The sequence below is a fragment of the Lonchura striata genome, chromosome 33 (assembly GCF_050655825.1).
Source record: "Lonchura striata isolate lonStrDom1 chromosome 33, ASM5065582v1, whole genome shotgun sequence".
NCBI classification, from domain to species: Eukaryota; Metazoa; Chordata; class Aves; order Passeriformes; family Estrildidae; genus Lonchura; species Lonchura striata.
In genome coordinates, this window is record NC_140735.1 from 6,421,374 (window position 1) to 6,446,861 (window position 25,488).

The window sequence follows — 25,488 nt, forward strand, 5'->3', positions numbered from 1 at the left end:
TTTTCTGGGGACTTTTTTTAGGATTTTTGGGAGATTTCTTTGGGAACTTTTTGGGGGATTTTTGGGATTTTTTGGGGATTTTTTTTGGGAACTTTTTTGGGAATTTTCGGGGATTTTTCTGGGGACTTTTTTAGGATTTTTTGGGGGATTTTTGGGATTTTTTTTGGGAATTTTTGGGGATTTTTTGGGGGACTTTTTTAGGATTTTTTGGGGGATGTTTTGGGACTTTTTGGGATTTTTTTGGGGATTTTTTGGGGATTTTTTGGGAACTTTTTTGGGAATTTTCGGGGATTTTTTGGGGGATTTTTTGGGGGATTTTTTGGGGATTTTTTTGGGGATTTTTTTGGGATTTTTTGGGGATTTTTTGGGGATTTTTTTGGGGGATTTTTTGGGGGATTTTTGGGATTTTTTTGGGGAATTTTTGGGATTTTTTGGGGATATTTTGGTGGATTTTTGTGACTTTTTTTGGGATTTTTTTGGGAATTCTCACCGACTCGCACAGCGCCCCCCAGCGGCCGCTCCCAATCCTTTATTTCTCTCCCCCAAAAAATTTTGGGGACCCCAAAAAAACCCGCGGGGGGGCCCCAAAACCTCCCGCCCCCCCCGCGCCCTTTTTTACACCCCCCAAATTTTTTTGGGGCGTTTCCCCCAAATTTTTGGGGTTTCCCCGAGGTCAAAGTGCATTTTTGGGGGGGATCCCCAAATTTTGGGGGTTTCCCGGGGGTGAAAGTGCAAATTTTGGGGGGGGGGGGGGAGGGGGGGGAGGGGTCCCCCCAAATTATTTTGGGGTGCGGGAGGTGGGTGGGGGAGGGGCCCCAAAATTTGGGGTTTTTTGGGGATTTTTGGGGGTTTTTTGGGGTTTTTTGGGGGTTTTTTGGGGGATTTTTGGGGTTTTTTGGGGTTTTGGGGGTTTTTTGGGGGTTTTTGGGGTTTTTTTGGGGGGAGTTTTGGGGGCTTTTTTGGGTATTTTGGGATTTTGGGGTTTTTTGGGGTTTTTTGGGGATTTTTTGGGTTTTTTTGGGGTTTTTTTGGGTTTTTGGGTGTCCTTGGCTCCGTGCAGGGTGGGGGGGGGGGTCCCCCCAAATTTCCCCCAAATTTTTTGGGTTTTTGGGGGTTTTTTGGGGGGGTTTTTTTGGGTATTTTGGGATTTTGGGGTTTTTTGGGGTTTTTGGGGTTTTTTGGGGGGTTTTTTTTGGGTATTTGGGGATTTTTTGGGATTTTTTGGGTTTTTTGTGGTTTTTTTCGGTTTTTGGGTGTCCTTGGCTCCGTGCAGGGTGGGGGAGGGGTGTCCCCCAAATTTCCCCCAAATTTTTGGGGTTTTTGGGGGGTTTTTTGGGGGTTTTTTGGGGGTTTTTTTGGGTATTTCGGGATTTTTCGGATTTTTGGGTTTTTTGGGGTTTTTGGGGGGGTTTTTGGGGGGTTTTTTTGGGGTATTTCGGGATTTTTTGGGTTTTTTGGGTTTTTGGGGGTTTTTGGGGGGTTTTTTGGGGTTTTTTTGTGGTTTTTTTGGGTTTTTTGGGTGTCCTTGGCTCCGTGCAGGGTGGGGGGGGGGGAGTCCCCCAAATTTCCCCCAAATTTTGGGGGTTTTGGGGGGGTTTTTTGGGGGGTTTTGGGGTTTTTTTTGGGTATTTTGGGATTTTTTGGGGTTTTTGGGGTTTTGGGGTTTTTTTGGGGGGTTTTTTGGGGTTTTTTTGTGGTTTTTTTGGGTTTTTGGGTGTCCTTGGCTCCGTGCAGGGGGGGGGGAGGTTCCCCCAAATTTCCCCCAAATTTTTTGTGGTTTTTGGGGGTTTTTTTGGGGGGTTTTTGGGGGTTTTTTGGGTATTTTGGTATTTTTTGGGTTTTTTGGGGGTTTTTTTGGGTTTTTTGGGTGTCCTTGGCTCCGTGCAGGGGGGGGTCCCCCAAATTTCCCCCAAATTTTTTGGGTTTTTGGTTCATGCAGAGGGGGCGTGGCTTAGCCCGGGGTGGGCGTGGCTACGCCGAGGCCGCGGGAGCTGCGGAGAAAACGCCGAAAATGCCCAAAATTCCCCCAAAATTTTGGTGGGGGGGGAAATTGGGGAATTTTCGGGGGAGAATTCCCGAGAAAAAAAAAAAAAAAAAAATTCAAATTTCCCGCCCCGAAAACGCAAATTCGGCCCCAAAATTCCCGAAAATTCACCCCAAAATTTTCCCCAAAATCCTTTCGAAAAGCCACCCAAAATTCCCAAAAATCCCCCAAACCCCCCCCCCAAAATTCCCTAAAAATTCCCGAAATTTCCTGAAAAGTTCCCAAAATTCCCCAAAATTTTCCCAAATCCCCCAGAAATTCCCAAGAAATTCCCATAAATCCCCCCGGAATTCACAAAAATCCCCCAAAACCGCCCCAAAAATCCCCAAAATGCCCCAAAATGCCGAAATTTCCCAAAATCCAAAAAAAATTCCCGGAATTCTCTTAAATACCCCAGAAATTCCCAAAAAAAAACCCAGAAATGCCCCAAAAACCCCCAAAAGTCCCCAAAAATTCCCCAAATTCCCGAAATTCCCAAAAAGTTCCCGAAATTCCACAAAAATTCCCCAGAAAATTCCGGAAAATCCCAACATTCCCAAAAAATTCCCCAAAATTCCCCAAAAAATCAACAAAAATCCCCCAAAACGCCCCAAAAATTCCCAAAATCCCCCCAAAACCACCCCAAAAATTCTCGAAATTCCCAAAATTTCCCAAAAATCCCAAAAATCAACAAAACCCCCCCAAACTCCCCCAAAATTCCCAAAAATCTCCAAAAAGTTCCCAAAAATTCCCTTAAATCCCCCCAAAATCCCCAAAATTCTCCCCAAAATCAACAAAAATCCCCGAAAACCGCCCCAAAAATTCCCAAATTACCCCAAAATCCCGGAATTTCCCAAAATTCCCAAAAAATTCCCCCATAATTCCCCAAATATTCCCAAAATTCCCAAAAAATTCCCAAAAAATTACCCAAAACCACCCCAAAAATTCCCAAAATTCCCAAAAATTCCCAAATTCCCAAAAAGTTCCTAAAATTCCCCCAAAATTCCCAAAATTTCCCCCAAATCCCGAAAAATCCCCAAAAATGAACAAAAATGCCCCAAAACCGCCCAAAAATTCCCAAAATTCCAGGAAATACCCAAAATCCAAAAATAAAAATCCCCCAATCCCCGAAAAGTTCCCAAAATTCATCAAAAATTCCCAAAAATTCCCTTAAATCCCCAGAAATGCCCAAAAATTCCCCGAAACCGCCCCAAAAAATCCCCAAATTCCCAAAAATTTTCCCCAAAATTCCCAAATTCCCAAATTCCCAAATTCCCGAAATTCCCAAATTCCCAAATTCCCAAATTCCCGAGGTCTCACCGGGGCTCTTGGCGCTTCCGGGGGCGCTGCCGGAGGAAATTCCCAAATTTTGGGATCCCAAAGTTTTGGGATTTGGGATTTTGGGAATTCCCGGATTTTTGGGGTCTGGGATCCCAAATTTGGGGGTTTGGGGATTTTGGGATCCCGGATTTTGGGAATTTTGGGAATTTTGGGATTTTGGGATTTGGGGATTTTGGGGTTTCCCAAATTTTTGGGATTTGGGAATTTTGGGATCCCCAAAGTTGGGGGAAATTCCCAAATTTTGGGGTCCCAAATTTTTGGAATTTTGGGGATTTGGGGGATTTGGGAAATTCGGGAAATTTGGGGAATTGGGGATTTTTGGGAATTTTGCGAATTTTGGGAAATTTGGGATTTGGGAATTTGGGGGATTTGGGATTTTTTGGAATTTGGGATTTGGGATTTGGGGATTTTGGGGATTTTTAGGAAATTGGGAATTTGGGATTTGGGATTTTGGGAATTTGGGAATTTGGGATTTTGGGAATTTGGGAAATTTGGGAGTTTTTGGGAAATTTGGGATTTGGGAATTTGGGAATTCTGGGGAATTTGGGATTTGGGGATTTGGGATTTGGGGATTTTTGGGAAATTTTGGGGATTTTTGGGAAATTTTGGGGATTTTTGGGAAATGGGGAATTTGGGAATTTTGGGAATTTGGGGATTTGGGGGATTTTTGGGGATTTTGGGGATTTTTGGGAAATTTTGGGGATTTTTAGGAAATTGGGAATTTGGGATTTGGGAATTTTGGGAATTTGGGATTTTTGGGAATTTGGGATTTTTGGCTCACCTGCTCTCGGCCGTTTTGCATTTGAATTTCTTGCCTGGGAAAGGAATTCGGGAATTCGGGAATTCGGGATTTGGGAATTCGGGATTTGGGAATTTTGGGGAATTTTGGGTTTTGGGGCAATTTGGGAATTTTCAGGGAATTCAGGGAAATTTGGGGGAAATTTTTAGGGAATTTTTGGAAATTTTTAAGGATTTTTTGGGGAATTTTGGGGGGGATTTTGGGGGGATTTTTGGGGCAGTTTTTGGGATTTTTTTGGGTGATTTTTGGGGCAGTTTTGGGGGATTTTTTTTGAGATTTTTGGGGGGTTTTGGGGGGATTTTGGGGGAATTTGGGGGGATTTGGGGGGATTTTTGGGGCGATTTTTGGGGGATTTTTGGGGGGTTTTGGGGGATTTTTGGGGTGATTTTTGGGGCAGTTTTGGGTATTTTTTTGGCGATTTTTGGGTCAGTTTTGGGGGGATTTTGGGGCGGTTTTTGGGAGATTTTTTGGGGATTTTTTGGGGGATTTTTTGTTGATTTTGGGGTCAGTTTTGGAGTTTTTTGGGGGATTTTTTTGGGATTTTTTGGGAGATTTTTGGGACAGTTTGGGAGATTTTTGGGCTGATTTTTGGGGCAGTTTTGGGGGTTTTTGGGGCGGTTTTTGGGAGATTTTTTGGGGGATTTTTTGGCGATTTTTGGGACAGTTTTGGGGGGTTTTTGGTGATTGTTCCGGGGTTCTTTTTTGGCGATTTTTGGGTCAGTTTGGGGGGATTTTGGGGCCGTTTTTGGGAGATTTTTTGGGGATTTTTTTGGGATTTTTGGGGTGATTTTTGGGGCTATTTTTGGGGATTTTTTGGGGGTTTTTTTGGGATTTTTGGGGTGATTTTTGGGGCTATTTTTTGGGCAGTTTTGGGTATTTTTTTGGCGATTTTTGGGTCAGTTTGGGGGGATTTTGGGGCGGTTTTTGGGTGATTTTTTGGGGCAGTTTTGGGTATTTTTTTGGCGATTTTTGGGTCAGTTTGGGGGGATTTTGGGGCCGTTTTTGGGAGAATTTTTGGGGATTTTTTTGGGATTTTTGGGGTGATTTTTGGGGCTATTTTTGGGGATTTTTTGGGGGTTTTTTTGGTGATTTTTGGGTCAGTTTGGGGGGATTTTGGGGCCGTTTTTGGCACTCACTGAGCGCGATCAGCACCCCCAGCACGAACATGACGATGCTGAGGATCAGCCCCGCCAGCCGCAGCGATTCGTAATCTGCGGCCCCAAAAACGCCCGAAATCAACCCAAAAACGGCCCCGAACCGCCCCGAGAGCCCCAAAAATGAACTCCCCGCCCCCCGAAACCCCCGGGGCACCCCAAAACCCCCCAAAAATACACCCCAAAATCCCCGAAATTCACCCCAAAATCCCCAAAAATTCACCCCAAAATCCCCCCAAAATTCACCCAAAATCCCCAAAATTCACCCCAAAATCTTCCAAAAATTCACCCCAAAATCCCCCCAAAATTCACCCAAAATCCCCAAAATTCACCCCAAAATCCCCAAAATTCACCCAAAATCCCCCCAAAATTCACCAAAATCCCCAAAATTCACCCCAAAATCCCCAAAATTCACCCAAAATCCCCCCAAAATTCACCAAAATCCCCAAAATTCACCCCAAAACCCCCCAAAAATTCACCCCAAAATCCCCAAAATTCACCAAAATCCCCAAAATTCACCCAAAACCCCCGAAATTCACCCCAAAATCCCCGAAATTCACCCAAAATCCCCAAAATTCACCCAAAATCCCCAAAATTCTCCCAAAACCCCCAAAATTCACCCCAAAATCCCCCGAAATTCACCCAAAATCCCCAAAAATTCACCCCAAAATCCCCAAAATTCACCCCAAAATCCCAAAAATTCACCCCAAAAATTCACCCCAAAATCCCCAAAATTCTCCCAAAATCCCCCAAAAATTGACCAAAATCCCCAAAATTCACCCCAAAAACCCCAAATCAGCCCCAAAAAATCCCAAAAATGAAATTCCCGTCCCCAAAACCCCCAAAAATCCCAAAATTGAAGCGAAAACCCAAAAAATGAACCCAAACCCCCCCAAAAAACCCCAAAATTCCCCAAATTTCCCCAAAATTCTCCCCAAAATTTACCCCAAAATTCCCCAAATTTCCCCAAAATTCCCCCAAATTTCCCCAAAATTCCCCAAAATTTACCCCAAATACCCAAAATTCCCCCAAATTTCCCCAAAATCCCCAAAATCCCAAAATTCTCCAAAATTCTCCAAAATACCCAAAAAATGCCCCCAAAATTTCCCCAAAATTCCCAAAATCCCCCCAAATTTACCTAAAATTGCCCCAAAATCTCACCAAAATTCCCCAAAATTCCCCCAAAATTTCAAAAAAATCCCCAAAATTCCCCAAAATTCACCCCAAATCCACCCAGAATTCCCCCAAAATCCCTCCAAATTCACCAAAATCCTCAACTTCCCCCAAAATTCCCCCAAATTTCCCTAAAATCCCAAAAATCCCCAAAATCCCCCCAAATTCACCCCAAAATCCCCCAAAATTTACCCCAAAATCCCCAAAAATTCTTAATCCCCAAAATTTCTTAAATCTTCCCCAAAATTCCCCAAAAATTTCTCCAAATCCCAAAAAAATCCCCAAAAAATCCCAAAAATTCCCCAAAAATTCCCCAAAATCCCCCAAAATTTCCCAAATCTTCCCCCAAATCCCAAAATCCCCCCAAAATTCACCAAAATCCTCCCAAATTTCCCCAAAATTTCTTAAATCTTCCCTAAAACTCCCCCAAATTTTCTCCAAATCCCCAAAATTCCCAAAAATTTCCCCAATCTCCCCAAAATACCCAAAAATTCCCCAAAATTCCCCAAAATGCTCCCAAATTCACCCCAAATTTACCCCAAACCCCCCCAAAATTTCCCCCAAATTTTCCCAAAATTCCCCCAAAAATTCCCCAAAATTCCCCAAAATTCCCCCAAATTCCCCAAATTTCCCCCAAATTTCCCCAAAATTCCCCCAAAAATTCCCCAAAATCCCCAAAATCCCCAAAATTCCCCAAAATTCCCCCAAATTCCCCAAATTTCCCCCAAAAATTCCCCAAAATCCCCAAAATCCCCAAATTTTCCCAAAATTCCCCAAATTTTCCCCAATTCCCACCCCGCTCTCACCGTAGTAGAACGGTTCCCGCGCCCGCGCCGCCGCTGCCGGAAATTCCAAATTTGGGGAAATTTGGGAATTTTGGGGGAATTTTTGGGGAATTTTGGGGAATTTTGGGGAAATTTGGGAATTTTGGGGAATTTTGGGGAGTTTGGGGGAAGATTTGGGGGAATTTTTGGGGTTTTTTGGGGAATTTTGGGAAATTTTGGGAAATTTTGAGGATTTGGGGTAAAATTTGGGGAAATTTAGAGGATTTGGGGGAATTTGGGGGATTTTCAGAAAATTTGGGGGGATTTTGGGGAAGATTTTGGGGAATTTAGGGAATTTGGGGCAATTTTGGGGATTTTGGGGGAAATTTTCAGGGATTTTGGGGAGAATTTGGGGGATTTTGGGGAGTTTTGTGGAAGATTTGGGAAATTTGGGGGAATTTTGAGGATTTTGAGGATTTTTGGGGGATTTTGGGAAGAATTTGGGGGAATTTTTTGGAATTTTGGGGGAGATTTGTGGATTTTGAGGGGAATTTTGGAGATTTGGAGAAAATTTGGGGGAATTTTGGGGAGGATTTGGGGAATTTAGGGAATTTTGGGTAAAATTTGGGGCAATTTGGGGGATTTTGGGGGAATTTTGGGGAATTTGGGGGGAATTTTGGCAATTTTTTTGGATTTTTGAGGGATTTTTGGTAAAATTTGGGGAATTTTGGGGGAATTTTGAGGGATTTGGGGAAATTTGGGGGATTTTGGGGATTTTGGGGGAATTTTGGGGATTTTGGGGGAATTTTGGGTAATTTTTGGGGATTTTGAGATATTTGGGGGTTTGGGAATTTGGGGAGTTTGGAGTTTCAGGAATTTGGGATTTTGGGGAATTCGGGGAATTTGGGATTTGGGAATTTGGGATTTGGGAATTCGGGATTTGGGGAATTTTGGGAATTTGGGAATTGGGGAATTCGGGATTTGGGAATTCGGGAATTTGGGAATTCGGGATTTGGGAATTTGGGATTTGTTCAGCCCAGCCGCTCCCGCAGCGCCCCAAAAGCCCCAGAGGGACCCCAGGGACCCCCCAGCACCCATCGGGACCCTCCAGCACCCACCGGGACCCACCGGGACCCCCCAGCACCCACCGCGACCCCCCAGCACCCACCGGGACCCTCCAGCACCCACCGGGACCCACCGGGACCCCCCAGCACCCACCGGGACCCACCAGCACCCACCGGGACCCCTCAGCACCCACCGGGACCCCCCAGCACCCATCGGGACCCCCCAGCACCCACCGGGACCCCCCAGCACCCATCGGGACCCCCCAGCACCCACCGGGACCCCCCAGCACCCACCAGCACCCACCGGGACCCCCCAGCACCCACCGGGACCCCCCAGCACCCACCGGGACCCCCCAGCACCCACCAGCACCCACCGGGACCCCTCAGCACCCACCGGGACCCCCCAGCACCCACCAGCACCCACCGGGACCCTCCAGCACCCACCGGGACCCTCCAGCACCCATCGGGACCCCCCAGCACCCACCGGGACCACTCAGCACCCACCGGGACCCCCCAGCACCCACCGGGACCCCTCAGCACCCATCGGGACCCCCCAGCACCCATCGGGACCCATCGGGACCCCCCAGCACCCATCGGGACCCCCCAGCACCCATCGGGACCCCCCAGCACCCCTGGCACCTTTGGCACCCACCCGAGACCCGCCCAGGGACCCCCTGGCACCCCAGGGACCCCCTGGGACCCCCCCCCGGCACCCACCCAGCACCCACCCTGCACCCCCCGGCACTCACCGGGCGCCCTGCAGCACCCACCCGGGACCCCCGGCACCTCAGGGACACCCTGGGACCCCCCAGCACCCACGGGGGACCCCCTGGCACCCCAAACCCCGGCACCGGCACCCCCTGGCACCCACCCGGGCGCCCTGCAGCACCCCTGGCACCCACCAGTGCCCCAAATCCCGGCAGCAGCGCCCACCCTGCAGCCCTGGCACCCACCCGGGACCCCCCTGGCACCCACCCCAGGAGCCACCCTGCACCCTGCAGCACCCACCAGTGCCCCAAATCCCGGCAGCAGCGCCCACCCTGCACCCATTGGCACCCACCCGGGACCCCCCTGGCACCCACCCTGCGCCCACCCTGCACCCTGCAGCACCCACCTGAGCCCCAAACCCCGGCACCGGCACCCCCAGCACCCCTTGGCACCCACCCTGCAGCCCTGGCACCCACTGGCACCCCCTTGGCACCCACCGGGACCCCCCGGCACCCACCCAGCACCCACCCTGCACCCCCTGGCACCCCAAATTCCCACAGCGGCACCCCCGGCATCACCTGGGACCCCCCAGCACCCACCGGGACCCCTCAGCACCCACCCGGCACCCCAAAGCCTGGTACCCCCGGGCACCCCAAATTCCCACAGCGGCGCCCCCTGGCACCCACCCAGCACCCACCCGGGACCCCCCTGGCACCCCAGGGACCCCCTGGTACCCACCCAGCACCCATCCTGCACCCCCCAGCACCCACTGGCACCCCCTGGCACCCACCGGGACCCACCCAGACCCCAAATCCCGGCAGCAGCGCCCACCCTGCACCCAACCGGGACCCCCTGGCACCCACCCAGCACCCATCCTGCACCCACCGGCACCCCCTGGCACCCCCAGCACCTCCCCAGGACCCCCCAGCACCCATGGGGGACCCCCTGGCACCGCGAACCCCGGCACTGGCACCCCCTGGCAGCTCCCAGCACCCACCCTGCACCCGCTGGCACCCACCCGGGACCCTGCAGCACCCACCCGGGACCCCCCTGGCACCCCAGGGACCCCCTGGTACCCCCCCAGCGCCCACCCTGCACCCACCGGCACCCCCTGGCACCCCCGGCACTTCCCCAGGACCCCCCAGCACCCATCCTGCACCCGCTGGCACCCACCCGGGACCCCGTGGCACCCCCTGGCACCCACCCTGCACCCTGCAGCACCCACTGGCACCCATCAGGACCCACCCTGCACCTGCCCTGCACCCTGCAGCACCCACCTGAGCCCCAAATCTCGGCACCAGCACCCACCAGCACCCCTTGGCACCCACCCGGCAGCCCTGGCACCCCCGGGCACCCCAAATCCCCACCCGGGACCCCCTGGCACCCACTGGCACCCAATACTCCCGCACCAGCACCCCCTGGCACCCACCCGGCACCCACCCTGCACCCTGCAGCACCCACCCAGCACCCACCGGGACCTCCCAGCACCCACCTGAGCCCCAAATCCCTGCACCAGCACCCCGCAGCACCCCACAACTCCCCCTGGCACCCACCCGGCAGCCCTGGCACCCACTGGCACCCACTGGCACCCCCCTGGCACCCCAAACCCCGGCACCCGCAGCCCCCGGCACCCACCCGGCAGCCCTGGCACCCACTGGCACCCACTGGCACCCACTGGCACCCCGAACCCCGGCACCGGCACCCCCTGGCACCCACCCGGCACCCACCGGGACCCCCTGGCACCCCGGACCCCGGCACTGGCACCCACCCTGCACCCGCCCTGCACCCTGCAGCACCCTTGGCACCCCTGGCACCCACCCCGCACCCACCCGGCACCCTGCAGCACCCAAAATCCCCGCACCGGCACCCCCTGGCACCCCACAACTCCCCCTGGCACCCACTGGCACCCACTGGCACCCCGAACCCCGGCACCGGCACCCACCCTGCAGCACCCTGCACCCACCGGGACCCGCCCTGCACCCTGCAGCACCCACCAGTGCCCCCAATCCCCGCAGCAGCGCCCACCCTGCAGCCCTGGCACCCACTGGCACCCACCTGCACCCCGCAGCACCCCATGGCACCCTCGGGACCCCAAAGCCCGGCACCCACAGCCCGCGGCACCCACCCGGGACCCGCAGCACCCAAAATCCCCGCAGCGGCACCCACTGGCACCCCCCAGCACCCACCCGGCGCCCCGTGGCACCCCAAAGCCCTGCACCGGCACCCCGTGGCACCCACCGGGACCCACCCTGCACCCTTGGCACCCTAAATCCGGGCACCGGCACCCCCTGGCACCCACCCTGCACCCTGCAGCACCCCGTGGCACCCACCCTGCACCCTGCAGCACCCCTGGCGCCCACCCTGCACCCCTGGCACCCACCCTGCACCCTGCAGCACCCCTGGCGCCAACACCAGGACCCACCCTGCACCCACCCTGCACCCCTGGCACCCCCCCAGCACCCACCCTGCACCCTGCAGCACCCCTGGCACCCAGCTGTGCCCCAAATCCCCGCAGCGGCACCCACCCTGCACCCACTGGCACCCCCTGGCACCCGCCCTGCACCCTGCAGCACCCCGTGGCACCCACCAGCACCCACCCGGGACCCCAAATCCTGGCAGCAGCGCCCACCAGCACCCTGCAGCACCCACCCTGCACCCCTGGCACCCACCCTGCACCCTGCAGCACCCACCCTGCACCCCTGGCACCCACCCTGCACCCTGCAGCACCCACCCTGCACCCTGCAGCGCCCACCCTGCACCCCTGGCACCCACCCTGCACCCTGCAGCACCCCTTGGCACCCTAAATCCCGGCACCGGCACCCCTGGCAGCCACCCGGGACCCACCTGCACCCACCCGGGACCTCAAATCTCGGCAGCAGCACCCACCAGCACCCTGCAGCACCCCTGGCACCCACCCTGCACCCTGCAGCACCCCTGGCACCCACCCTGCACCCTGCAGCACCCCTGGCACCCCCTGGCACCCACCCGGCACCCACCAGCAGCCACCCAGCACCCACCCTGCACCCTGCAGCACACCCGGCACCCACCCTGCAACCCCTGGCACCCACCCCTGGCACCCACCCTGCACCCTGCAGCACCCCTGGCACCCACCCTGCACCCTGCAGCACCCCAGGGACCCCGCGGCACCCCGGGGCGCCCCGCACCTCCCATGGCCGGCTCGGTGGGGGTGGCCATGGCGCCTCCTGCGGCTGCCTCGGCTCCGCTCGGTCCGGTTCGGTTCGGTTCCGTTCGGTCCGGACTCGGTCCGGTTCGGTTCCGTTCGGTCCGGACTCGGTCCGGTTCGGTTCCGTTCGGTTCCGTTCGGGCTCCCCGGCTCGGTCCGGGCTCGGTCCTGGCTCGGTTCGGTTCCGTTCGGTTCCGTTCGGTTCCGTTCGGTTCGGTCCTGGATCGGTCCTGGCTCCGTTCGGTTCGGTCCTGGCTCCGTTCGGCTCCGTTCGGCTCGGTTCGGCTCCGTTCGGCTCCGTTCGGTTCGGTCCTGGCTCCGTTCGGCTCCGTTCGGCTCGGTTCGGCTCCGTTCGGCTCCGTTCGGCTCGGTTCGGCTCCGTTCGGCTCCGTTCGGCTCGGTCCTGGCTCCGTTCGGGCTCCGTTCGGGCTCCCGGTTCGGTTCGGACCCTTCGGAACCGCTCGGAACCGCTCGGAATTGTTCGGAACCGTTCGGAACCGTTCGGAACCGTTCGGAACCGCTCGGAACCGTTCGGAATCTTTCGGCTCCGCTCGGTTCGGCTCCTTTCGGCTCCGTTCGGGCTCCTCTGTTCGGTTCGGACCCTCCGGAGCCGCTCGGGACCGTTCGGAATCTTTCGGAATTGTTCGGAACGCTTCGGAACCGTTCGGAACCGCTCGGAATTCTTCGGCCCCGCTGCGGCAGAAGGGGCGGGGCCAGCGCGGGAGGCCACGCCCACCGCGGCGGAGAGACCGAGAATGGACAAAAATGAACAAAAATGGACAAAAATGGATAAAAATGGACAAAAATGAATAAAAATGGACAAAAATGGACAAAAATGGACAAAAATAACACAAAAATGGACAAAAATGGACAAAAATGGACAAAAATGAATAAAAATGGACAAAAATGGACAAAAATGGACAAAAATGGACAAAAATGACACAAAAATGACACAAAAATGGACAAAAATGACACAAAAATGAATAAAAGTGCACAAAAATGCACAAAAATGACACAAAAATGAATAAAAGTGCACAAAAATGCACAAAAATGCACAAAAATTACACAAAAATGGCACAGAAATGGACAAAAATGAACAAAAATGAACAAAAATGACACAAAAATGGACAAAAATGGACAAAAATGACACAAAAATGAACAAAAATTACACAAAAACGCCCCAAAATGAGGGAAAAAATTGCCCAAAAATTTAAGAAAAAATAATTCCCAAATCAGCCCAAAAATGCAGCCAAAAAAATAGATTAAAAATGCAGCAAAATGCCCCAAAAATGCCCCAAAAATGAGGGGGGAAATAGCCCAAACATTTTAAGAAATTAATTCCCAAATCAGCCCAAAATTGCAGCTCAAAAATTGCCCAAAAAGAGGCAAAAAATAGCAAAACAAATAAAGAAAAAAATCTCACAAAACCACCCGAAAATGCGCCACAAAAAATGCAGAAAAATGCCCCAAAAAGAGCCGAAAAAATACTCAAAAAATTCAAAAAAAAAAAAAAAACGCACAAACCACCCCAAAAATATCCTCAAATCACCCAAAAATGCACCCCAAAAAATACCCAAAAAATGCCCCAAAAAAGCCCCAAAATGCCCCAAAAATGCCCCAAAATTCAGCCCAAAAATTCCTCAAAAATATCCCCGAAAATCCCCCCGAAATTCCCAAAAATGCTCCAAATTCCCAAAAAAATCCCCCAAATTTCCCCCAAAAATTCCCAAAATTTCATAAAATCCCCCAAATTCCCAACATTCCCAAAAATTCCCTAAAAATCCCCAAAATCCCCAAAAAATTCCTCAAATTCCCAAAAAAATCCCCAAAATTCCCACAAAAAATCCCCCCAAAAATTCCCCAAATTCCCCCAAAATTTTCCCCAAAATTCTTCAAATCCACCCAAATTCTCCCAAATTTGCCCAAAATCCTCAAATTCCCCCAAAATTCCCCCAAATTCTCCCAAAATTCCCCAAAATTTCCTCCAAATGCCCAAAATGGTCCCGAATTTCCCCAAATTCTCCAAAATTCTACAAATTCTCCCCAAATCTCCCCAATTTTTCCCTAAATTCCTCAAACATCCACAAAAATTCCCAAAAAATTCCCCGAAAAATCGCCCAAAATCCACAAAAATTCCCAAATATGCCCCAAAATCCCAAAAATTCCCAGAAAAATCCACAAAATTCCCCAAATTTCCCAAAAATCCCCAAAAAATCCCCAAAAAACCCCCAAAATTCCAAAAAGTTCCCCCAAAAAATCCCCCAAAAAGTCCCCCAAATTCCCCCAAAAATCCCCAAAATTCCCCAAAAATTCCCCCAAAAATCCCCAAAATTTCCCCCAAAATTCCCAAAAATTCCCAAAAATTCCCAAATTTCCCCAAATTCCCCCAAGGAGCCGCAGCCGAAATTCGGGTCCAGAATTTATTGGGGTCGGATTTGGGATTTGGGGAATTTCGGGAATTTTGGGGAATTTTGGGAAATTTTGGGAAATTTTGGGGGAATTTTGGGGGATTTTGGGGAATTTTGGGGATTTTTGGGGGATTTTGGGGAATTTTGGGGGATTTTGGGGATTTTTGGGGGATTTTGGGGAAATTTGGGGAATTTTGGGGGATTTTGGGGATTTTTGGGGGATTTTGGGGAAATTTGGGGAATTTTGGGGGAATTTTGGGGAATTTTGGGGGATTTTGGGGATTTTTGGGGGATTTTGGGGAAATTTGGGGAATTTTGGGGAATTTTGGGGAATTTTTGGGGCATTTTGGGAATTTTTGGGGAATTTTGGGGAATTTTGGGGAATTTTGGGGGAATTTTGGGGGATTTTGGGGGATTTTGGGGGATTTTTGGCATCAGGATTTTGGGATTTTGGAAATTTTTGGGGACTTCTTTTGATTTTTGGGATTTTGGGATTATTTGGGAATATTGGGGGATTTTTGAGGTAGGAATTGTGGATTTTGGGATTTTTTGGCATTTTTGGGATATTTAGGACAGGGATTGGGGATTTTGGGATTTTTTTTTATTTTTGGAATTTTGGGGATTTTGGGGATTTTTGGGGATTTTTTGAGATTTTTTGGGATTTTTTGGGATTTTTGGGGTGGGAATTGTGGATTTTGGGATTTGGGGATATTTGGGGATTTTTTTTTTTGGATTTTGGGATTTTTGGGATTTTTGAGATTTTGGGATTTTTAGGATTTTTGGGGATTTTGGGGGATTTTTGGGATTTTTTTTTTATTGTTGCGATTTTTGGGATTTGGGGATTTTTGGGATTTTTTGGAAATTTTTTATTTCGGGGATTTTCTTGGATTTTGGGATTTTTTTGGGATTTTTGGGGTTTTTGTGATTTTGGGGATTTTTTGGGATTTTTGGGGTTTTGGGATTTTTTGGATGTTTTTTATTTTTGGGATTTTGGGAATTTTGGACTTTTGGGGATTTTTGGGACGTTTTGGGATTTTTTGGAATATTTGGGAAATTTTGGGATGGGAATTGTGGATTTTGGGATTTTTAAAGGATTTTTGGGATATTTAGGACAGGGATTGGGGATTTTTAGGATTTTGGGGGTTTTTTTGGAATTTTGGGGGGATTTTTGGGATTTTTTGGATGTTTTTTATTTTTGGGATTTTGGGGATTTGGGGATTTTTTGGGATTTTGGGGATTTTTTGGGATTTTGGGGATTTTTTTGGGATTTTGGGGATTTTGGGGATTTTTTTGGATGTTTTTTATTTTTGGGATTTTGGGGATTTGGGGATTTTTTGGGATTTTGGGGATTTTTTGGGATTTTTGGGATTTTTTGGGGATTTTGGGGATTTTTGGGGGGATTTTTTTTGGGGATTTTGGGGGATTTTTTGGGGGATTTTTTGGGGGATTTTTTTTGGGATTTTTTGGGGATTTTTGGGATCCTTGGGATTTGGGGGTTTTTGTGATTTTGGCGATTTTTTGGGGATTTTGGGGGTTTTTGGGGGGATTTTTGGGGGGATTTTTTGGGGGATTTTTGGGGATTTTTTGGGGATTTTTGGGATTTTGGGATCTTGGGGGGGCGGCTCCGGGACCCCCAAAATTTGGGCTCCTGGGGCCGAAATTCCCAAATTTCATCTCATGCGCGTGGAGAGACCTGCGGAGAGACGGGAATCGGGAATTCGGGAATTCGGGAATTCGGGGGGAAATTTGGGAATTTTGGGTGAATTTTGGGTGGATTTTGGGTGGATTTTGGATGAATTTATTGGTGAATTTCGGGTGAATTTGAGTGAATTTTTTGGTGAATTTCGGGTGGATTCGGGGTGAATTTCGGGTGAATTTTGGGTGGATTTGGGGTGAATTTCGGGTGAATTTTGGGTGGATTTTGGATGAATTTTTTGGTTAACTTTGGGTGGATTTTGGATGAATTTTTTGGTTAATTTTGGGTGAATTTCAGGTGAATTTTTGGGTGGATTTCGGGTGGATTTTGGGTGGATTTTGGATAAATTTTTTTGTTAATTTCGGGTGGATTTGGGGTGAATTTCGGGTGAATTTTTGGGTGAATTTTGGGTGGATTTGGGGTGAATTTGGGTGAATTTGGGGGATTTTGGGGTGAATTTTGGGGTGAATTTGGGGGATTTTGGGTGAATTTGGGGGATTTTGGGTGAATTTGGGGGATTTTGGGGTAATTTTGGGGTAATTTTGGGTGAATTTGGGGGATTTTGGGTGAATTTGGGGGATTTTGGGGTAATTTTGGGGTAATTTTGGGGTGGATTTGGGGGATTTTGGGGTGAATTTGGGGGATTTTGGGTGAATTTGGGGGATTTTGGGGCTGCTCACGCCGCATCGATTGCCGCAGGGGCCCCTCGGACTCGTCCGGCTCCCCCGTCCTGCACCAGTACAGACCAGTTAGAACCACTTAGAGACCAGTATAAACCAGTTAGAACCAGTACGGACGAGTTAGAACCAGTTAGAACCAGTACAGATCAGTTAGAACCAGTACGGACCAGTTAGAACCAGTACAGACCAGTTAGAACCAGTATGGACCAGTTAGAACCAGTACAGACCAGTATGGACCAGTTAGAGACCAGTACAGACCAGTATAAACCAGTTAGAGACCAGTATAAACCAGTTAGAACCAGTACAGACCAGTTAGAACCAGTACGGACCAGTACGGACCAGTTAGAGACCAGTATGAACCAGTTAGAACCAGTTAGAACCAGTACAGACCAGTTAGAGACCAGTACAGACCAGTACAAACCCATATAAACCAGTATAAACTGGTAAGAGACCAGTATAAACCAGTATAAACCAGTACATCCTCCCCAGTGGCCCCAACCCCCCTCCCAGTCCAAACCAGTCCAAACCAGTATAACCCAGTTCCCTCCCAGTGCATCCCAGTATAAACCAGTATAACTGAGTTCCCTCCCAGTATAAACCAGTATCCCCAGTTCCTCCCAGTTCCCTCCCAGTCTAAACCAGCCCAAACCAGTATAACCAGTCTAACCAGTCTAACCAGTATAACCAGTATAACCAGTCCAAACCAGTATAACCAGTATAACCAGTATAACCAGCCCAAACCAGTCTAACCAGTATAACCAGTATAACCAGTATAACCAGTCTAACCAGTATAACCAGTCTAACCAGTCTAACCAGTATAACCAGTATAACCAGTCTAACCAGTATAACCAGTATAACCAGTCTAACCAGTCTAACCAGTCTAACCAGTCTAACCAGTATAACCAGTATAACCAGTCTAACCAGTCTAACCAGTATAACCAGTCTAACCAGTCTAACCAGTATAACCAGTCTAACCAGTCTAACCAGTATAAACCAGTATAACCAGTATAACCAGTATAACCAGTATAACCAGTCTAACCAGTATAACCAGTATAACCAGTATAACCAGTATAACCAGTCTAACCAGTATAACCAGTATAACCAGTATAACCAGTCTAACCAGTCTAACCAGTATAACCAGTCTAACCAGTCTAACCAGTCTAACCAGTATAACCAGTATAACCAGTCTAACCAGTCTAACCAGTATAACCAGTATAACCAGTCACTCACTTGGGCTGTTGGTCGAACTTGCAGCGGCAGCGGCGGCCTGGGGGGGGGAGGGGCGTGAGAGAGGAACTGGGACAAACTGGGATGAACTGGGATGGACTGGGATGGACTGGGAGGGACTGGGATGGACTGGGATGGACTGGGATGGAACTGGGAGGGAACTGGGATGGACTGGGATGGAACTGGGATGGACTGGGATGGACTGGGATGGACTGGGCGTTACTGGTTTATACTGGTTTGTACTGGTTTGTACTGGTTTGTACTGGTTTGGGGTTTGGGTTGCTGGGACGGACTGGGAGGGGACTGGAAGGAACTGGGATGATTTTGGGATATTTTTGGGATATTTTTGGGATAATTTTGGGATATTTTTGGGATATTTTGGGGATATTTTTTGGGATATTTTTGGGATGTTTTTGGGATATTTTGGGGTATTTTTGGAGGGATTTGGGGTATTTTTGGGATATTTTGGGGATATTTTTGGGGTATTTTTGGGATAATTTTGGGGATATTTTTGGGGTATTTTTGGGATAATTTTGGGATATTTTTGGGATATTTTTGGGGTAGTTTTGGGATATTTTTGGGATTGGGCGGGATTTTTCGGGTATTTTTTGGGGTGTTTTTCGGATATTTTTGGGATAATTTTGGGATTTTTTTGGGATATTTTTTGGGGATATTTTTGGAATATTTTGGGGTATTTTTGGAGGGATTTGGGGATATTTTTGGGGTATTTTTGGGATATTTTGGGGATATTTTTGGGGTAGTTTTGGGATATTTTTGGGGATTGGGCGGGATTTTTCGGGTATTTTTTGGGATGTTTTTCGGATATTTTTGGGATAATTTGGGGATATTTTTGGGGAGATTTTAGGGAATATTTGGGATATTTTTGGGATAATTTGGGGATATTTTTGGGATGTTTTTGGGATATTTTGGGGATTTTTTGGGATTTTTGGGGATATTTCTGGGATATTTTTGGGGCATTTTTCGGGATATTTTGGGGGTATTTTGGGGATATTTGGGGGGTATTTTTGGGATAATTTTGGTATATTTTGGGGGTATTTTTGGGATATTTTTGGGCTATTTTTTGGGGATATTTTTGGAATATTTTGGGGATTTTTTTGGGGGGGTTTTGGGATATTTTTGAGATATTTCTCGGGATATTTTGGGGGTATTTTTGGGATAACTTTGGGGTATTTTTTGGGTTATTTTGGGGATATTTTGGGATGTTTTTGGGGGGATTTTGGGGATATTTTGGGATATTTTTGGGATGTTTTTGGGGTTATTTTGGGGATATTTTGGGATGTTTTTGGGGGGATTTTGGGGATATTTTGGGATGTTTTTGGGATGTTTTTGGGGGGATTTTGGGGGTTTTGGGGCTCACTGAGGATGAGGAGGATCCCGAGCACGAAGAAGATCCCGGCCACGACGAGACCCCCGAGGCGCAGAGAGTCGTAATCTGGGGGGCCAAAAACCCCAAAATCACCCAAAGTCACCCAAAAAATTATCCCAAAATCACCCCAAATCACCCCAAAAATCATCCCCAAAATCACCCCAAAAATCACCCCAAAATCCCCAAAAATCACCCCAAAAATCACCCCAAAATCACCCCAAAAATCACCCCAAAATCACCCCAAAATGACCCAAAAATTATCCCAAAATCACCAAAAATCACCCCAAAATAGCCAATTTTGGGCCCATTTTGGGACCATTTTTGGCTCATTTTGGGCAGATTTTGGGCTCATTTTTGGCTCATTTTTTGCCCATTTTTTGCCCATTTTTTGCCCATTTTTGGCCCATTTTTTGCCCATTTTTTGCCCATTTTTTGCCCATTTTTTGCTCATTTTTTGCCCATTTTTTGCCCATTTTTTGCCCATTTCTGGCTCATTTTTTACCCATTTTTTGCCCATTTTTGGCCCATTTTTTGCTCATTTTTTGCTCATTTTTGGCCCATTTTTTGCTCAGTTTTTGCTCATTTTTGGCCCATTTTTTGCTCAGTTTTTGCCCATTTTTGGCCCATTTTTGGCTCATTTTCTGCCCATTTTTTTCCCATTTTTTGCCCATTTTTTGCCCGTTTTTGGCCCATTTTTTGCCCATTTTTTGCCCATTTTTTTTTCCCATTTTTTACCCATTTTTTGCCCATTTTTTGCCCATTTTTTGCCCGTTTTTGGCCCATTTTTTGCCCATTTTTTGCCCATTTTTTTTCCCATTTTTTACCCATTTTTTGCCCATTTTTTTGCCCATTTTTTGCCCATTTTTTGCCCATTTTTTGCCCATTTTTTTTTCCATTTTTTACCCATTTTTTTGCCCATTTTTTTGCCCATTTTTTGCCCATTTTTTGCCCATTTTTTGCCCGTTTTTTGCCCATTTTGGCCCATTTTTGCCCATTTTCTGCCCATTTTTTGCCCATTTTTACCCATTTTCTGTCCATTTTTTACCCATTTTTTGCCCATTTTTGGCCCATTTTTGGCCCATTTTTTGCCCATTTTTTGCCCATTTTTTACCCATTTTTGGCTCATTTTCTGCCCATTTTTTACCCATTTTTTGCCCATTTTTTGCCCATTTTTTACCCATTTTTTGCCCATTTTTTGCCCATTTTTTACCCATTTTTTGCCCATTTTTTACCCATTTTTTGCCCATTTTTTGCCCATTTTTTACCCATTTTTTACCCATTTTTTGCCCATTTTTTGCCCATTTTTGCCCATTTTTGGCCCATTCCCCCCCCCTCCCCCACTCACCGTACTCGAACCTCTCCCGCTCCGTCAGCGCCGCTGGGGGGAGGGGAGGGGCCGCGTTAGTGACGTCACCGATGACGTCACCGATGACGTCACCGATGACGTCACCGATGACGTCACCGCCCCTCCGTGACGTCACCGCCTCACCTGCTCCCGTCGCCATCGGCGCCATCGCGGCCGCGCTGCGGGGCCCAGACAAAATCCCATTTTTTCCTCTTTTTCCCCCATTTTTTCCCATTTTCCCCCTTTTTTTCCTCTTTTTCCCCCATTTTTTCCCATTTCCCCCCTTTTTTTCCTCATTTTTTCCTCTTTTTTCCCATTTTCCCCCATTTTTTCCTCTTTTCCCCCAATTTTTCCCATTTTCCCCCATTTTTTCCTCTTTTTCCCCCATTTTTTCCCATTTTCCCCCATTTTTTCCTCTTTTTTCCCCATTTTTTCCCATTTCCCCCCATTTTTTCCTCTTTTTTCCCCATTTTTTCCCATTTCCCCCCATTTTCCCCCAACTTTCCCATTTTCCCCCATTTCCCCCCATTTTTCGCCATTTCCCTCATTTTTTCCCATTTCTCCCCAATTTTCCCCATTTTGCCAATTTTTTTCCCCTTTTTTCCACATTTTCCCCATTTTTCACCATTTCCCCCCATTTTCCCCCCATTTTCCTCATTTTTCCCATTTTCCCCCCTTTTCCCCCCATTTTCCTCATTTTTCCCATTTTTCCCCTTTTTCCCCCATTTTCCCCCAATTTTCCCATTTTCCCCATTTCCCCCCGTTTTTTTCCCAATTTTCTCCATTTTTTCCACCAATTTCCATTTTTCCCCTTTTCACCCCATTTTCCAACTTTTTTCTCAATTTTCCCCATTTTTCCCTCATTTCCCCATTCCCCCCTCATTTTTCAACATTTTTTCCTCATTTTTTCCCCATTTTCCCACATTTTCCCCTTTTTTCCCTTTTTTCACCAATTTCCCCCATTTCCTCCCGTGTTTTTCCCAATTTTCTTCATTTTCTCCCCCCAATTCCCATTTTTTCCCCATTTCCTCCATTTCCCCCGTGGTTTTTCCCCATTTTTCCCCTTTTTTCCCCATTTTTCCCCATTTCCCCCCATTTTCCCCCAACATTTCCCCATTTCCTCCCAGTTTTCCTCTTTTTTTCCCCCATTTCCCCAATTTTCCCAATTTTCCCCCATTTTCCCCCAATTTTCTTCCATTTTCCCCCATTTTTCCAAATTTTCCTCATTTTTCTACATTTTTCCCCTTTTTTTCCCCATTTCCCCCATTTTTTCCTCATTTTCCCCACTTTTTCCCACATTTTCCCCATTTTTCCCAATTTTGTCCCATTTCCCCACCATTTTTCCCATTTTTTTCTCATTTCCCCCCAGTTTTCCCTCATTTTTTCCCTTTTTTTTCCACATTTTCCCCATTTTTTCCCATTTCCCCATTTTTTCCTGATTTTCCCCCATTTCCCCCCAATTTTCCCCATTTTCCCCCATTTTTTCCCAATTTTCTCCAACTTTCCCCCAAATTTTCCCAATTTTTCCCCATTTTTCCCCATTTTCCCCAACTTTCCCCCCAACTTTTCCATTTCCCCCCGTGTTTTTCCCAATTTTCTCCATTTTCCACCCAATTTCCATTTTCCCCCCATTTTTCCTCATTTCCCCCATTTTTCCACATTTTTTCCTCATTTTTCCCCTTTTTTCCCCAATTTCCCCCATTTCCCCCGTGATTTTCCCAATTTTCTTCACTTTTCCCTCCCAATTTCCATTTTTCTCCAATTTTATCCCATTTCTCCACCATTTTTCCCTTTATTCCCCATTTTCATCATTTTTCCTCATTCCCCCCATTTTTCCCCATTTTTTCCCCATTTTTCCCAATTTATTTCTTATTTTCCCTCATTTATTCCCCAATTTTCCCATTTTCCCCCATTTTTTTCCCATTTTTTCCCCATTTTTTCCCATTTTTTTCCCGTTTTTTCCCCATTTTTCCCCATTTTTCCCACATCCCTGGAGTGTTACTGGTTTGTACTGGTTTATACTGGTTTATACTGGTTTATACTGGTTCGGGTGGGGTAATTTTGGGATTTTTGGGGAGAATTTTGGGATTTTTTTGGAATTTTGGGGGGATTTTTTTGGGAGATAAGTTTGGGGATTTTTGGGATCATTTGGGGAATTTGGGGAACGATTTTGGGATAATTTGGGGATATTTTGGGGATATTTTTTGGGATAATTTTGGATAATTTTGGGATAATTTTGGGATATATTTAAGATATTTTTGGGGATAATTTTGGGATATTTTTGGGATAATTTTGGAATGTTTCTGGGATATTTTTGGGATAATTTTGGGCTATATTTGGGGCATTTTTTGGGATAATTTTGGGATATTTTTGGGGTATTTTTGGGATAATTTTGGGATATTTTTGGGGTATTTTTGGGATATTTTTGGGGTAATTTTGGGATAATTTTGGGCTGGTTTTGGGGCATTTTTTGGGATAATTTTGGGATATTTTTGGGGTATTTTTGGGGCATTTTTTGGGATAATTTTGGGATATTTTTGGGATATCTTTAGGATAATTTTGGGATAATTTTGGGATATTTTTGGGACATTTTTGGGATATTTTGGGGATATTTTTTGGGGGGATTTTAGGGAACATTTGGGATATTTTTGGGATAATTTTCAGATATTTTAGGGATGTTTTTGGGGTATTTTTGGGATTTTTGGGATATTTTGGGGGCATTTTTCGGGATATTTTTGGAATATTTTGGGGATAATTTTGGGGTATTTTTGGGATAATTTGGGGATATTTTTGGGGTATTTTTTGGGATAATTTGGGGATATTTTTGGGATAATTTTGGGATATTTTTGGGATAATTTGGGGATATTTTTGGGATAATTTTGGGATATTTTTGGGATAATTTGGGGATATTTTTGGGATAATTTTGGGATATTTTTGGGATAATTTGGGGATATTTTTGGGACAATTTTGGGATATTTTTTGGGATAATTTGGGGATATTTTTTCCCATTTTTCTCCCGGTTTTCCCCCATTTTTTCCCATTTTTCCCACGTCACTGGGAGGAACTGGGATGAACTGGGGGTTACTGGTTTATACTGGTTTATACTGGTTTATACTGGTGTGGGTCACTGGTGTTACTGGTTTGGGTCACTGGTGTTACTGGTTTGGGTCACTGGTGTTACTGGTGTTACTGGTTTGGGTCACTGGTGTTACTGGTGTTACTGGTTTGGGATACTGGTGTCACTGGTGTTACTGGTTTGGGACACTGGTGTCACTGGGAGGTTACTGGTGTTACTGGGAGGGTCACTGGTGTTACTGGGAGGGTCACTGGTGTTACTGGTGTTACTGGTTTGGGTCACTGGTGTTACTGGGAGGGTCACTGGTGTTACTGGGAGGTTACTGGGAGGTCACTGGTGTTACTGGGAGGGTCACTGGTGTTACTGGTGTTACTGGTTTGGGTCACTGGTGTTACTGGGAGGGTCACTGGTGTTACTGGGAGGTTACTGGGAGGTCACTGGTGTTACTGGGAGGGTCACGGGTGTTACTGGTTTGGGTCACTGGTGTTACTGGGAGGTTACTGGTGTCACTGGGAGGTCACGGGTGTTACTGGTGTTACTGGTTTGCGTTACTGGTGTTACTGGTGTTACTGGTGTTACTGGTTTGGGTCACTGGTGTTACTGGTTTGGGTTACTGGTGTTACTGGGAGGTTACTGGTGTTACTGGGACAGTCACTGGTGTTACTGGGAGGTCACTGGTGTTACTGGTTTGGGTTACTGGTTTGGGTTACTGGTGTTACTGGGACAGTCACTGGTGTTACTGGGACAGTCACTGGTGTTACTGGTTTGGGTCACTGGTGTTACTGGGAGGTTACTGGTGTTACTGGGAGGTTACTGGGAGGTCACTGGTGTTACTGGGAGGTCACTGGGAGGTCACTGGTGTTACTGGTTTGGGTTACTGGTGTTACTGGGAGGTCACTGGTGTTACTGGGAGGTCACTGGTGTTACTGGGAGGGTCACTGGTGTTACTGGGAGGTTACTGGGAGGTTACTGGTGTTACTGGGAGGGTCACGGAGGTTACTGGTGTTACTGGTTTGGGTCACTGGTGTTACTGGGAGGTTACTGCTGTTACTGGGAGGGTCACGGGTGTTACTGGTGTTACTGGGAGGGTCACTGGTGTTACTGGTTTGGGTCACTGGTGTTACTGGTTTGGGTTACTGGTGTTACTGGGAGCCGCCCCTCCCCCCCAAGGTCACCCCGCGCTCGGGGGGGGACGCGGCCCCGCCCCCCCCAGTCCCTCCCAGTTCATCCCAGTTCCTCCCAGTTCATCCCAGTCCCCCCCAGTCCCTCCCGGCGCCCCCCGCAGCCCCCCAGTTTGTCCCAGTTTGTCCCAGTTTGTCCCAGTTTGTCCCAGTTTGTCCCAGTACCTGAACTGGAGCCGCCGCTCCCCCCGCGCGCGCCGGCCGAGCTATTTATAGCGCGTGACGTCACCGGGGGCGGGCCCGGGCCACGCCCCCTCCCAGTCACACCAGTACGGGAC

General features: G+C 48.1%; 2 protein-coding genes across 5 annotated transcripts in view; both read right to left on the reverse strand.

Moving 5' to 3' along the window:
• Nucleotides 1-966: 966 nt before the first annotated feature.
• Nucleotides 967-12,221, reverse strand: LOC146764547 (uncharacterized). The gene is made up of 7 exons (XM_085564526.1): nucleotides 12,191-12,221; nucleotides 11,871-12,074; nucleotides 7,297-7,329; nucleotides 5,300-5,374; nucleotides 4,146-4,179; nucleotides 3,344-3,369; nucleotides 967-1,991 (listed from the first exon to the last, which is right to left on the reverse strand). Exons 1-7 carry the CDS (start codon nucleotides 12,219-12,221, stop codon nucleotides 1,972-1,974), a joined length of 423 nt encoding a protein of 140 aa, XP_085420652.1. The 3' UTR covers nucleotides 967-1,971.
• Nucleotides 12,222-14,616: 2,395 nt separating this feature from the next.
• Nucleotides 14,617-25,488, reverse strand: part of LOC146764548 (phospholemman-like) — a 32,539-nt gene continuing 21,667 nt past the window's right edge. For 2 of the 4 annotated variants that reach the window (XR_014950739.1, XM_085564480.1), the window contains exons 2-7: nucleotides 21,098-21,132; nucleotides 20,954-20,986; nucleotides 19,600-19,674; nucleotides 18,225-18,261; nucleotides 16,995-17,044; nucleotides 14,617-16,311 (exon numbers count right to left, since the gene is read on the reverse strand). Coding sequence is in view for 2 of the 4 variants with exons in the window: in XM_085564480.1 (XP_085420606.1) it covers nucleotides 16,289-16,311; nucleotides 16,995-17,044; nucleotides 18,225-18,261; nucleotides 19,600-19,674; nucleotides 20,954-20,986; nucleotides 21,098-21,122 (243 nt within the window). In the remaining 2 variants the exon portion in view is untranslated. Of the gene's footprint in view, nucleotides 16,312-16,994; nucleotides 17,045-18,224; nucleotides 18,262-19,599; nucleotides 19,675-20,953; nucleotides 20,987-21,097; nucleotides 21,133-25,375; nucleotides 25,468-25,488 lie in introns of those variants that run through there. The other 2 variants (XM_085564481.1, XR_014950740.1) reach the window with 2 other exon arrangements.